The sequence below is a fragment of the Poromitra crassiceps genome, assembly GCF_964638095.1.
Source record: "Poromitra crassiceps genome assembly, chromosome: 17".
In the NCBI taxonomy this organism is placed as follows: domain Eukaryota; kingdom Metazoa; phylum Chordata; class Actinopteri; order Beryciformes; family Melamphaidae; genus Poromitra; species Poromitra crassiceps.
The window spans coordinates 25,048,293-25,061,561 of NC_139635.1; the positions used below are offsets into that span (position 1 = coordinate 25,048,293).

A 13,269-nucleotide genomic window follows, 5' to 3' on the forward strand; every position below is an offset into this window, starting at 1 on the left:
GTTTGGCACAACTCCTACTATTAACTGCCGCGGGGTTCCTCATTTCTGGGTGGCGAGTGACGACACGCTGATTCGTCCTATAGCGGAAACTATAGTAGACATCCAGGTGAATATGTAGGTACCAGTCATGTTATGCAGCTAGCTGGAAAACTGGCATAATATAACTCCAAATTCTGCAACATTTCTGAGAAAAAGCTTTTGACACACACCCAGACAAACACACACACACACACACACACACACACACACACACAGGGAGGGAGATACTGGTAGAGAGCGCTACAGTGAGTGTGTAATTTATCACTTTATTGATTCTGTTTCTGCACTTTGTCACATTGCTCTTATGCCGGTTTATTAATTTGCACTGCATTGCCTGTATGCCCATGTTCACATGTTCTTTTTAGGAAGTAAAAAAATACATAGTTGATTATCTTAGTCTCATGTTAATACAGCATATAGGGAAATAGTTTATGATCTTAGTCTCATGTGTTGATCAGAGTTGTGATGAAAGGGTTGGATAGGCCACCTGACATTTTCAGTTTTCAAGTTAGGGCCCCTCAGCATTCTTAAGTTAGAGAATGGCTGCTCTGGAACATTGAGCCAGTATTGGATGTGTCCTCTCAACATGTTTGATGTTTGCTCCAGACAAACAGAAGGAGAACAAGAAGCTGCAGGAGAGGCTGGCCGGAGCAGAGCAGGAAGCAAGGCAAGGCTCTGAGGCAAGACAACATCCGCCTGCAGGGGGCGCTGCAGCACAGCAGCCAGGAGCACGCACAGCTGCTACTGCAGCTACTGCAGGACGCACTGCACTCCAGCAAGGAGGAGCTGCACAGGTAAACGCACACACCACACACACACACGCACACGCACACACACAGCTACTTTATCACAATACTTCATACAATATTATTGCAAATTAAAAAATATTGCGATTTATTACCTTTATGCAAATGATGTCCCCAAAGGAAAAACCGTTTATCTAATGAGAGAAAGTTTCCAATCTGTTCATTTAACTTCAATCATTTTTATTGCAGCAAAATGGGATTGTCAACCAGACAGAGTGACCAACACTGTCATAAAAATGTCATAAATGCACTGTTTACATAAATGTTGCATGCACCTGACAATTGATATTATAAAATATTGTGATATTTGGCATTCGTGCCACACAAAATATTACGCTGTATACTATGCTGTATCGACCCCCCTACCCCTAGCACACACACACACACGCACACACTCACACAGGTCAGATCATAAACAGGACAAGCTATTTTGCACCACACACTCGCAAACAAGATACACACATACGCTCATTACTGTACTGTACGTGCATATTGTGTTGAAGGGTTAGACCCTTATCTATGAAAGGTTTCTTTGATAGTGTAGTAATGTATGTTTTGTTCTGAAACTTGTGTGTGTGCGTTTGCAGGTTGCAGTCTGAGGTGAAGCTCCTGTCTGACTCCCAACATCTCCTGCAGTCACTGTGTGTGGAGCTGCACAGTCTGAGGTGAAGCTCCTGTCTGACTCCCAACATCTCCTGCAGTCACTGTGTGTGGAGCTGCACAGTCTGAGGTGAAGCTCCTGTCTGACTCCCAACATCTCCTGCAGTCACTGTGTGTGGAGCTGCACAGTCTGAGGTGAAGCTCCTGTCTGACTCCCAACATCTCCTGCAGTCACTGTGTGTGGAGCTGCACAGTCTGAGGTGAAGCTCCTGTCTGACTCCCAACATCTCCTGCAGTCACTGTGTGTGGAGCTGCACAGTCTGAGGTGAAGCTCCTGTCTGACTCCCAACATCTCCTGCAGTCACTGTGTGTGGAGCTGCACAGTCTGAGGTGAAGCTCCTGTCTGACTCCCAACATCTCCTGCAGTCACTGTGTGTGGAGCTGTCTGACTCCCAACATCTCCTGCAGTCACTGTGTGTGGAGCTGTCTGACTCCCAACATCTCCTGCAGTCACTGTGTGTGGAGCTGTCTGACTCCCAACATCTCCTGCAGTCACTGTGTGTGGAGCTGCACAGTCTGAGGTGAAGCTCCTGTCTGACTCCCAACATCTCCTGCAGTCACTGTGTGTGGAGCTGCACAGTCTGAGGTGAAGCTCCTGTCTGACTCCCAACATCTCCTGCAGTCACTGTGTGTGGAGCTGCACAGTCTGAGGTGAAGCTCCTGTCTGACTCCCAACATCTCCTGCAGTCACTGTGTGTGGAGCTGCACAGTCTGAGGTGAAGCTCCTGTCTGACTCTCAACATCTCCTGCAGTCACTGTGTGTGGAGCTCCTGTCTGACTCCCAACATCTCCTGCAGTCACTGTGTGTGGAGCTGCACAGTCTGAGGTGAAGCTCCTGTCTGACTCCCAACATCTCCTGCAGTCACTGTGTGTGGAGCTGCACAGTCTGAGGTGAAGCTCCTGTCTGACTCCCAACATCTCCTGCAGTCACTGTGTGTGGAGCTGCACAGTCTGAGGTGAAGCTCCTGTCTGACTCCCAACATCTCCTGCAGTCACTGTGTGTGGAGCTGCACAGTCTGAGGTGAAGCTCCTGTCTGACTTCCAACATCTCCTGCAGTCACTGTGTGTGGAGCTGCAAGTGCAAGAAAACATCAAGACTGGAGCTCACAAACAAACAGGTGCTGTACTCCAAGTAGGGCTGTCAACATTAATCCTATAATCGATGCATCGCGATGTGGACGTGTGAATCGAATCGAATCGTTGACAGATGAATCGTTGAATCGTTTATGTTTAAATTTCTGTTGACATTCAGATTTTAAAGCACTTTCTAAGTAAAAAAGGGAGTTGATATTTATCTGACTGCTCGTATGAATTGATTAAAAAGTAGGCCATGTACAGTAATAATACAGAAAATTGAGGATTTGATACTTGGAGCTGCGATACTTTGAGCTGTATCGAGATGCATCGTGGAATCGAATCGTTGACAGATGAATTGTAATCGAATGAAATCGTGAGGCCAGTGCAGATTAACATCCCTAACTCCAAGGCATATGTTGTCTCTGAAAAGAGTCTTGTGGTGATTTACAGCCATTGTTGTTTGTGGAGCCAATGCCTTCATAAGGCACTGGACATTGTCACGGACTCCTCACACACTCTTCACAAACTCTTTGAACCTCTGCCGTCTGGCAGGAGGTATCAGAGCGAGAACCACAAGCTACCAGGCTGCTAAATAGCCAATCCATCTCACCCTGATAGAACTCTTCATTTGCACATTTACACTGGACACTTATATAGAGCCATATGAAATCCGTTTTAATTTTTTCCAAATTCCATTTTATTTTTTCCTGAATTCCGTTTTTTCCGTTTTAATTGTTCTGAATTCTGTGTTTTGCTTTTTACGCTCATTTTACCATCAGAAATAGTGTCTAATATGTGGGGATGAATAAATGTCCACAATTTAATAAGATATAACAATCAGTTTACACAGCAATGCACCATTTTTAACAAGTGATTCAAGTCAGAAATACAGTAGATTACTGTACAAAACATTCTATATAATTTTTATGTTTCTGCAGTGTTTTTAAGCTTCTCATTGTGTGCTTCAAGTAAAGAAAAAACACCTGTGAACAAAACTTACTTCAAACAGAAAATGCTTCAAATGAATACTATTTTATTTTGAAAGTTATAACAGGAAGTGGTGGTGTTTATCTTTGCTAACTTGAACGTCTTAACGTGAGTAATACTCACTGAGTATTAGAGCAAGAAGAAATTGTGTAAAAACGGCATGTGTCAACTGAATAAGAAGACACAGCCACAATTGAAACTTTTCCAGCTTCATCATGTGCAAAAGTGGATATTTCGTCTTTCATTCCCTGTTGCCATCTAGACTACGGTCGGAAGGCTTTGACTGAAGGCAAGTAACATCAACAACACTTCACGCACACTTCAGACAGGGTTTTGCACGTTGTCCGAAGCTGGAATGCTTGGAATGCGCTCGTTAATGCGCTCGTTAACGTTACGTTACGTTACTGCAGAGTCCACTGAGGGCAGTCAGCTGTGTGTTTGGAAGAGAGGGAGAGATGCTTGTGGGTGACATCACCTTATTAACATTATATATTGAATTTCAGCCCAATTATGGCAAATTCTGCAGTATTCCACGTTTTACAGTAGATTCCATTTTTATTGGTCAATTCCGCGATTCCGTCCGCGATTCCGTTAACGCGGATTTCATATGGCTCTACACTTATACTGGTTTTACAAACTTCATTGTTTTAACTTTTTTATGACCGTGCACTCAACACATCTTAGGTATGCGTGTTCAGCACTGTGTTGCAGACAGATTTGTGTTTCTTATATATTGTTATTTTATTGTATTTTTTTGCACCATGATCCTTTGCATAGAGATGTATGGTCAAGTGAGAGTCAACTCAACTTGAACTTTACTATTAAGCTACTGCTTCATAAAGCTTGAAGAGACTTTAGAGGCCAGATACCAACAAAAAGATGCAGACATTTTTTTGCACGACAAGCCAACTTTCAAAATGACCATTCTTATATTTACTTTTAAAAAGAGACACTGTGGTGAGCCACGCTACACGCGAGTCCCGCAAACACCTCTGGTCTGAACCAGCGCTTAAAAACCGAGAGAATTTGAGGTTAATACGATGCAATCATGAGCTAAATGTCCCTCTCCTTGCTTGTGCCTCTGAGCAGAATCCAGCGAGGCGTCCAAGGAGCGTGTCCCTGTCCCTGGCTCGGTGGTCCTAGATCTGCTGCAGGAGATCAGACACCTGAGGCCGGTGGTGAAGAGGAGCATCCAGACCAACACGGCACTCCAACAGAAGCTGGGCCTGTGGAGGCCCTCAGAAAAAACTATTCTAAAAAGGGGGGGGGGGGGGTGAGTCTGGAAAAGTATGGAATTTTGAAATGGAGAATCTGTACGAACCCTTTGTTATCGTTATTGTTAATTTTATGCAATGTTACATGAACTGTATTTTCACGTTATCACAAGTTCTTGATGACTCACAAGAACAGAATGGAACCAAAGACTGTATTTTTCTTTTTATTGAAAAATGATAGAAGATACTGGGGGAAATGTCAAAAATCTCACACTGGATCACAGTTAGAATTGATAAAGTCAACGTTTATTGTTTTGAACAAATACAATCTATGAACTACAAGCTATTCTATAAGGTGCTGCCTCACTAGAGTGGCATTCAAGTGCATTCTTTTCTAACACCTGTAACTCTTACTGTTATACAGCAGTTTTTATCAGCACATTAAAGTACACAGGTGAAGTCACTCTAACCTGTACCTCTTACTGTTATACAGCAGTTTTTATCAACACATTAAAGTACACAGGTGAAGTCTCTCTAACCTGTAACTCTTACTGTTATACAGCAGTTTTTAACAACACATTAAAGTACACAGGTGAAATCACTCTAACCTGTACCTCTTACTGTTATACAGCAGTTTTAAACAACACATTAAAGTACACAGGTGAAATCACTCTAACCTGTACCTCTTACTGTTATACAGCAGTTTTTAACAACACATTAAAGTACACAGGTGAAGTCTCTCTAACCTGTACCTCTTACTGTTTTAAACAGCAGTTTTTAACAGCACATTAAAGTACACAGGTGAAATCACTCTAACCTGTACCTCTTACTGTTATACAGCAGTTTTTAACAGCACATTAAAGTACACAGGTGAAGTCACTCTAACCTGTAACTCTTACTGTTATACAGCAGTTTTTATCAGCACATTAAAGTACACAGGTGAAGTCACTCTAACCTGTAACTCTTACTGTTATACAGCAGTTTTAAACAACACATTAAAGTACACAGGTGAAATCACTCTAACCTGTACCTCTTACTGTTATACAGCAGTTTTTAACAACACATTAAAGTACACAGGTGAAGTCTCTCTAACCTGTACCTCTTACTGTTTTAAACAGCAGTTTTTAACAGCACATTAAAGTACACAGGTGAAATCACTCTAACCTGTACCTCTTACTGTTATACAGCAGTTTTTAACAGCACATTAAAGTACACAGGTGAAGTCACTCTAACCTGTAACTCTTACTGTTATACAGCAGTTTTTATCAGCACATTAAAGTACACAGGTGAAGTCACTCTAACCTGTAACTCTTACTGTTATACAGCAGTTTTTATCAGCACATTAAAGTACACAGGTGAAGTCACTCTAACCTGTAACTCTTACTGTTATACAACAGTTTTAAATGGGACATTAAAGTACACAGGTGAAATCACTCTAACCTGTAACTCTTACTGTTATACAGCAGTTTTTATCAGCACATTAAAGTACACAGGTGAAGTCACTCTAACCTGTAACTCTTACTGTTATACAGCAGTTTTTATCAGCACATTAAAGTACACAGGTGAAATCACTCTAACCTGTAACTCTTACTGTTATACAGCAGTTTTTATCAGCACATTAAAGTACACAGGTGAAATCACTCTAACCTGTAACTCTTACTGTTATACAGCAGTTTTTATCAGCACATTAAAGTACACAGGTGAAGTCACTCTAACCTGTACCTCTTACTGTTATACAGCAGTTTTTATCAGCACATTAAAGTACACAGGTGAAGTCACTCTAACCTGTACCTCTTACTGTTATACAGCAGTTTTTATCAGCACATTAAAGTACACAGGTGAAGTCTCTCTAACCTGTTCCTCTTACTGTTATACAGCAGTTTTTATCAGCACATTAAAGTACACAGGTGAAGTCACTCTAACCTGTACCTCTTACTGTTATACAGCAGTTTTTATCAGCACATTAAAGTACACAGGTGAAGTCACTCTAACCTGTAACTCTTACTGTTATACAGCAGTTTTTATCAGCACATTAAAGTACACAGGTGAAGTCACTCTAACCTGTACCTCTTACTGTTATACAGCAGTTTTTATCAGCACATTAAAGTACACAGGTGAAGTCACTCTAACCTGTACCTCTTACTGTTATACAGCAGTTTTTATCAGCACATTAAAGTACACAGGTGAAGTCACTCTAACCTGTAACTCTTACTGTTATACAGCAGTTTTTATCAGCACATTAAAGTACACAGGTGAAGTCACTCTAACCTGTAACTCTTACTGTTATACAACAGTTTTTATCAGCACATTAAAGTACACAGGTGAAGTCACTCTAACCTGTACCTCTTACTGTTATACAGCAGTTTTTATCAGCACATTAAAGTACACAGGTGAAGTCACTCTAACCTGTACCTCTTACTGTTATACAGCAGTTTTTATCAGCACATTAAAGTACACAGGTGAAGTCTCTCTAACCTGTACCTCTTACTGTTATACAGCAGTTTGAAACAACACATTAAAGTACACAGGTGAAGTATCTCTAACCTGTACCTCTTACTGTTATAGAGCAGTTTTTAACAACACATTCAAGTACACAGGTGAAGTCGCTCTAACAACATGACAAGAGCATCTCTTCTTCCTTTTTGCTTCCTACTTCACAGTACACATATGGGTGTCGTATACATTTGCTTCAATAAAAAAAAAAAAAGTTTGTATATATATATATATGTCTACATAGGTGTTAGGTGTTATTACATACAAAGTTTAGACCTTTGTGCTTCACATGACATGCACACATCCAGCTGTGTCAGCCTACCAGCACTGAGAGGAAATGTGAGGATTTTGAAAACACTGCTGCGTAACTCTAACCACCCTAACCCTGCTTTTCTGTCTCTTATTCTCTGGAAGAAAGCCTCTCGCTCTCCATCATTGGCAAAGTGAAATAGCCGAGCTCGGCTAGCTGGCTCCTGGTTCTCTGCAGACTCCTTCAGTGTCACCCTCAGAGGTTGTGTCTCTTTCTTCAGTGTCACCCTCAGAGGTTGTGTCTCTTTCTTCAGCGTCACCCTCACAGGTTGTGTCTCTTCTTTGGGAATCCACTCAGCCGCTTTGAATCTCTCCGCCTCTGCCGTCATCTGATTGGCTCTGTCCTGAGCTGAACTCGAGGGATTGTCCATCAGAGGAGCAGCCATCTTCTTGATGACTTTACTGTTGAGCTCAGGATGGAGGCTGATGTTCATCAGCTTGCTGCTGGCGTATTTGTTCTTGACAGACTGGAGGGAAACACAAGGTATTAGATTAGCTCATGTTAAAAACAACATGTCATCTTATTGAGACATTATTAGCTCATGCTAAAAACAACATGTCATCTTATTGAGACTGTTGCACTGTTGGAAACCAACTCACCAGGAACTTTGTTTTTCCCTCATTCACAGTCACCACATTTTTTGCAATGAGCTGCATGACTGGCTTGAGGTGGGCCTCGTCATAGTTGGAATAGTGCTGCTGTAGAGGAGACTGCAACACAACAAGAGGAGAGATCAGTCCTGTCATTTACCTTCTGAACTCATGTTGACATGCTTCAGTCAACCTTTGAATCCATCTGTAGGCCTATATACACTTCTCACCCATGAAAGGCCATCAAGGAGCAGCTGGGAGAGGCAGAGGGAAGCTGCAGCGACCTCAGAGGGATGGTATTGCACCATGTTGTAATCCATCAGAGTTAACTCCAGGAGGTACTCTGCCACCCTCTCTGTCTCTAAAAAGGACTAGACAGACAGAAGACAGTCACGTTAATTGCCTTGATGACATCAACTACATGAAGACAGGAGACAAAATATATATTTATGGTGGTTGGCATATATATATACAGTATATGTACTCACGCTTGCAACCTTTGAAGCCCGCCTAAGAAAGTCCAGTGGCAGAGGGCGTCCCAGGTCAAAATTGAGTTTTCTCAAAATCACCTGCTCCATCTTGAGAATCTGGGCCGTTGTGTATCTATTGTCCGTGCTGTTGGCAAAGTCTGCAAGCTCCGGACTCCAGATCTCCTCGTACTTTGAGGCGAGCCACAAGGCCGTCACCCCGACAAGCTGCAGCTCGCTGCGAGACACCTCTTGGACCTGCGGCACATAATGAGAAGAGTGTTAGCTAGCTGCTACCGCTAGTTCACAGAAGATGAACAAGATTTTTTTTTTAAACAAGTTTGTACCTGTAAAAAACGATCCAAAATGGCGATTGAGAGATACAACGTCTCCTGAACGAGTGGCGAGCGGGAGTGAACACGGACCATCCAGTCAACTGTACGAGCTCGCATGTGTGGAGTGATTTTGTATCCCTGCATGTACTTTGCTCCCACAGCCTGCTGAGCCTGTGGAGACAGAACCACTTGTCATATAAAATACACACTCGAGCATGGCAGCTCAAAATAGACTAATCAGGGTGGTATTAGATTATATGTATATTTTTTATGATTTTAGTTCATTATTATATTAATCAAGCAATCAATCAAAAGCAGAGTATTACCTGAAGGAGGTGCAAATAAGCATAGATGTCTTTGACATATTCCGAGCAGAGCTCTGGAAAGTCGGCATCCCACTCGTCAATGTCCTCTATGAGGCACGTCTCAGCCTGGCACATCATTTCCTCCTCCTCTGTCATGGACACATCTGTCACGGCGGGGAGCAGATCTTCAGCTGCTTTCACTTTTTGGTCTTTGACAGGTCCAGTCTTCTGAAGGAACAAAGTTCACTCAAAGTCAGGCATACTGTTTTCTTTTTATACATTATTATTATTTCTGATTTCTCCCCTATTTTCTCCCCAATTGTACTTGGCCAATTCCCCCTGCTGCCCCAGTTGCTGCCCCACACCCTCTGCCGATCTGGGGAGAGCCATAGACACACACATGCTTCCTCCGAGACGAGGGGAAGCAGTTAGCAGCCGCTTCTTTTCACCTGACAGCGGGGAGCTTCACCGGCAGGACATGGCACGTGGGAGGATCACGCTATTCCCACCAGTTCCCCTCCGCCCTGAACAGGCGCCCCGATCGACCAGAGGAGGTGCTGCTCGTGCAGCGACCAGCAAGTCAGGCATATTGTTAGCTAGTTCAACACAAAGCATGTTGCTTCATAGCTTTACCTTTGCCTTAACTGCCCTGCGTGGGCAGTTGGTCAGCTCTCCAAGGACAGCTCTGCTGTGACCTGCTGCTGTGGCTTTCTTCCTCTGTACAGGATCTGCACCCTTAGACTGTTAGGAAGAAGCATTAAAAACAAAGCAATCAACAACACTGTAAGGAGGATCTGGCAGCTGTTCTCCACACATACCTTATGGTATATGACACACACATTTTAATTTCTTTATTGGATTTTCGATTAGAGACATTAATCGTATCAAAACCCAATAGTAGCAAGAGTCAATGCAATACAATACAAGATCATGCTCACAATGTCATCTGTAGGCTATAGGCATAGGCAGATCAAAAAAGAAACATTAGACTATGGGTATAAGTGACAGCGTCTTTTCCAAATGAAATGACTGCCAATGATGGCAGACACAGAGCAGTTACTTGGCCAACTGTTTTGCAGCTTTTTTAGCCAGTCCAGCAAGTTGGAGTCGCCGCACACACATTTTATGAACATGCCCCAGACTACCAAATATCAAGTGTGTGTGTGTGTGACGTGTGTGTGTGTGTGTGTGTGTGTGTGTGTGTGCGTGTGTGTGCGTGTGTGTGTGTGTGTGCTCTACCTGGCTTTTGAGAGCTTTTTTCTTAGCAGGTTGGTCAGCAAAGGACTCATCACTGCGTCTCTTCATGGCCAGCCTAGGGGGCCCAGAGGAGCTGATGGAGGAGCAGCACACAGCCCGTCTCTGATGAGGAAAAACAATGACAAACAAGTCCACTCCATTACTACTTTTTACATGTCAGCTACCATCGTCTTCTTCACAATAAACCCTTTCCACTTACATCCATAGTAGCCTATGAGGACATGCAAAGTTAATTTGGCCTAAATAAATTAAAACCACTCAAAATAAAGTACATGAAAGTAGCTACAATACTATTAATTGTATTTGTATTCTTTGATTTGGAGGAAACAATCTCTATTTAGATAGAGAGATAACAAAATGGCCGATAACGATAACTTGTTGTAAATAAAATGGTGAAGTTGAATTCATCATTTTGCTGGGGAACCCCTGGAACTCCCTCCAGGACCCGTGGCGGTCCCCGAACCAGCTTAATTAACCGTGGTTATCAAACTGTTGATAACCACGGTTGTATTTTACATGATCTACATCGTGCTGTGCTAGCCTGTGACAGTAAGAAAGCGTTTAGCTAACCTATGCTAACGTTTCAATGTAAAGATATAAAATATCGCTGAGGCAGCAGGCTACTCACGGTCAGTTTGATGGTTGGTGGTGGAGTGAAGACGGTCTCTTCCTCCAGAATCACCGAGACCTTCGGCTGGAAGTTGAACCTCCTCAACTCTGGAAGTGATAAAAGCAGGGATTTAGCAGATGCTAGCTGAGCAGACATTACACCTAACGTTAACGTTAGCCTACATAAACAACTGAGCAGGATGCAAATGATGGCCTTGTTCACTGTAATCAAACCTAGCTGATGTGCACCATATCTTTCATCAAACCCACTTAACTGAGCATTTTGAATTGTGGGTACATTCAGTTATGTGTATTTTAATGTGTTTGAGTTGATTAACGGCTACTTACTGCGGCGACCGGGCAGTCCAGTCTCCATCGTCTCCGGCGTCCACACTTCGGTCGAAGTTATTATTTAATTCACCTAACACCGGGTGAACACGGACCTACAATCAAACGTACTTCGCCGCGGTTAAAGAAAAAAAATGAAGTAGACAAACTAGCTGTTTGTCTCGCTTGCGAGAATTGTGTTAGCAGTCAGTCAAGTCAAGTCAAGTAGCCGTCCGTAGCCTGGTCATCTAACGTTAACTCTCTACACTGCTCTGACGTCAACTTGTGCCAAGCTGGTCTGGTGCCAAGTACCCGGTGCCAGCTGGTTGTGCCGCCTGTCGTTTGAATCTGCGTTAGCCAATTAGGAAGCAGCATATTCAATCGTGCTTTAGAATCAGCTAGAATCAGCCAACCAAAAAGCAGCAGGGGGTTGTAGCCAAATCTCGCTTTGATTACGATAACGTTGCGGCTCCAGGCTGTACGTTTATTTACGCCCACTTTCGGTTTAGGCATATATACTCACCAAGAGATTTCATCCGCCATTCTTTTTTCCATCTACATTTCGTAAAATGCTTATAAAATAGTTTTGCTTGGGCAATCGATTCAGCTAGGCTATATTTGGAATCAAGAGAGACCATAGAACATTTCACTAGGGCAAAAAACGGATTAAAACAATCTACCGTGCGCATGGTGAAGCATGAAGTGACGTCGACTTTGCCTCTCTATATTCCTAAAGGTTCTTGGATGTGTACAGCTGCTCACTATCCATCCATATTCCAATTGAAAGTGTCCATCGTTCCAGGCTAGCAGAGAGGGTTTTAATAGGCCAGAATAAGATGTGAATTATCTTCATATTTATTTAATCTTTGGCTAGATAGACGGAGTCCTTATCCATGATGGATGTAATAATTGTAACGGTTATGAGTCTTGCATGGCTGAAATCCTTGAGTATGATCAGAGTAGAATAGCTCAGACAGCTTGAAGTCCCATGATAAAAATGACTTCATTAAACAATAAAATGTTTTATTGACAAAAAATACTGATGTCATGAATGTAGGCTATTATCAGCTCTATAGCTGCTCCATTACATCATAATGTGTTGATTAAAAAAAGTAATTAGCCTATGTTATATTTCTCTGTCCAGTTTATACTTTGAGCAGCATATAGACTTTAAACTTTTCTTACTCGGAGACAAACATTTATGATTCAAACTCATACATGCAGTATAATCCTTTATGACACCTTTACAGTATCAGGAGCTAAATCAACCCATATGAATGGGCGAGACAAAATTCCACAGAATAAACAATACTGTATAAACAAACAAAAACTATCATGAAAGTAATAAATGAAAGATTCAAATATATAACATGTTGCACACTATTACATCAATATACTGTATCGAGCTTAGACTAGAATTATTATTACAAATGGGATCTGGTCCAGTCAGTGTGCGCCACCTCTGATATGATTATATGATGCAGTTTGATTGATTACATCAGGGCTTTTCAAAGTGGGAGGCGGGCCTCCCCACGGGGGCTCCAAGCAGTTTCAGAGGGACTCAGTGGCAGTGAAAAATATATGACATTAGTTATTACATAACTTATCAAAGGTCACATAGAATAGCCTCAATGTGTGTGATTTGGTTCAAGAGATAGTTCAAAAATACAGTAGTTTTGGGGAACAAATATATGCCTTCAGACAGAGTTTTTTTTTTATGTATATTGGGTGTATCTGAAGTACGTCAACAGCAATACCAGGCTATCTTGACTCAATTGCTGAGTGGCCAACTG

The 13,269-nt window shown here is 42.3% G+C and overlaps 1 protein-coding gene across 1 annotated transcript; it reads right to left on the reverse strand.

The window, feature by feature from the left end:
• Positions 1 to 7,676: 7,676 nt before the first annotated feature.
• On the reverse strand, positions 7,677 to 11,525 carry LOC310792276 (G2/mitotic-specific cyclin-B2-like; the record flags this gene model as incomplete). The annotated part of the gene is made up of 11 exons (XM_083653998.1): positions 7,677 to 7,757; positions 7,846 to 8,052; positions 8,186 to 8,296; positions 8,407 to 8,547; positions 8,665 to 8,901; positions 8,991 to 9,149; positions 9,305 to 9,511; positions 9,917 to 10,024; positions 10,523 to 10,642; positions 11,169 to 11,257; positions 11,498 to 11,525. 11 exons carry the CDS (start codon positions 11,523 to 11,525, stop codon positions 7,677 to 7,679), a joined length of 1,488 nt encoding a protein of 495 aa, XP_083510124.1.
• Positions 11,526 to 13,269: the final 1,744 nt, after the last annotated feature.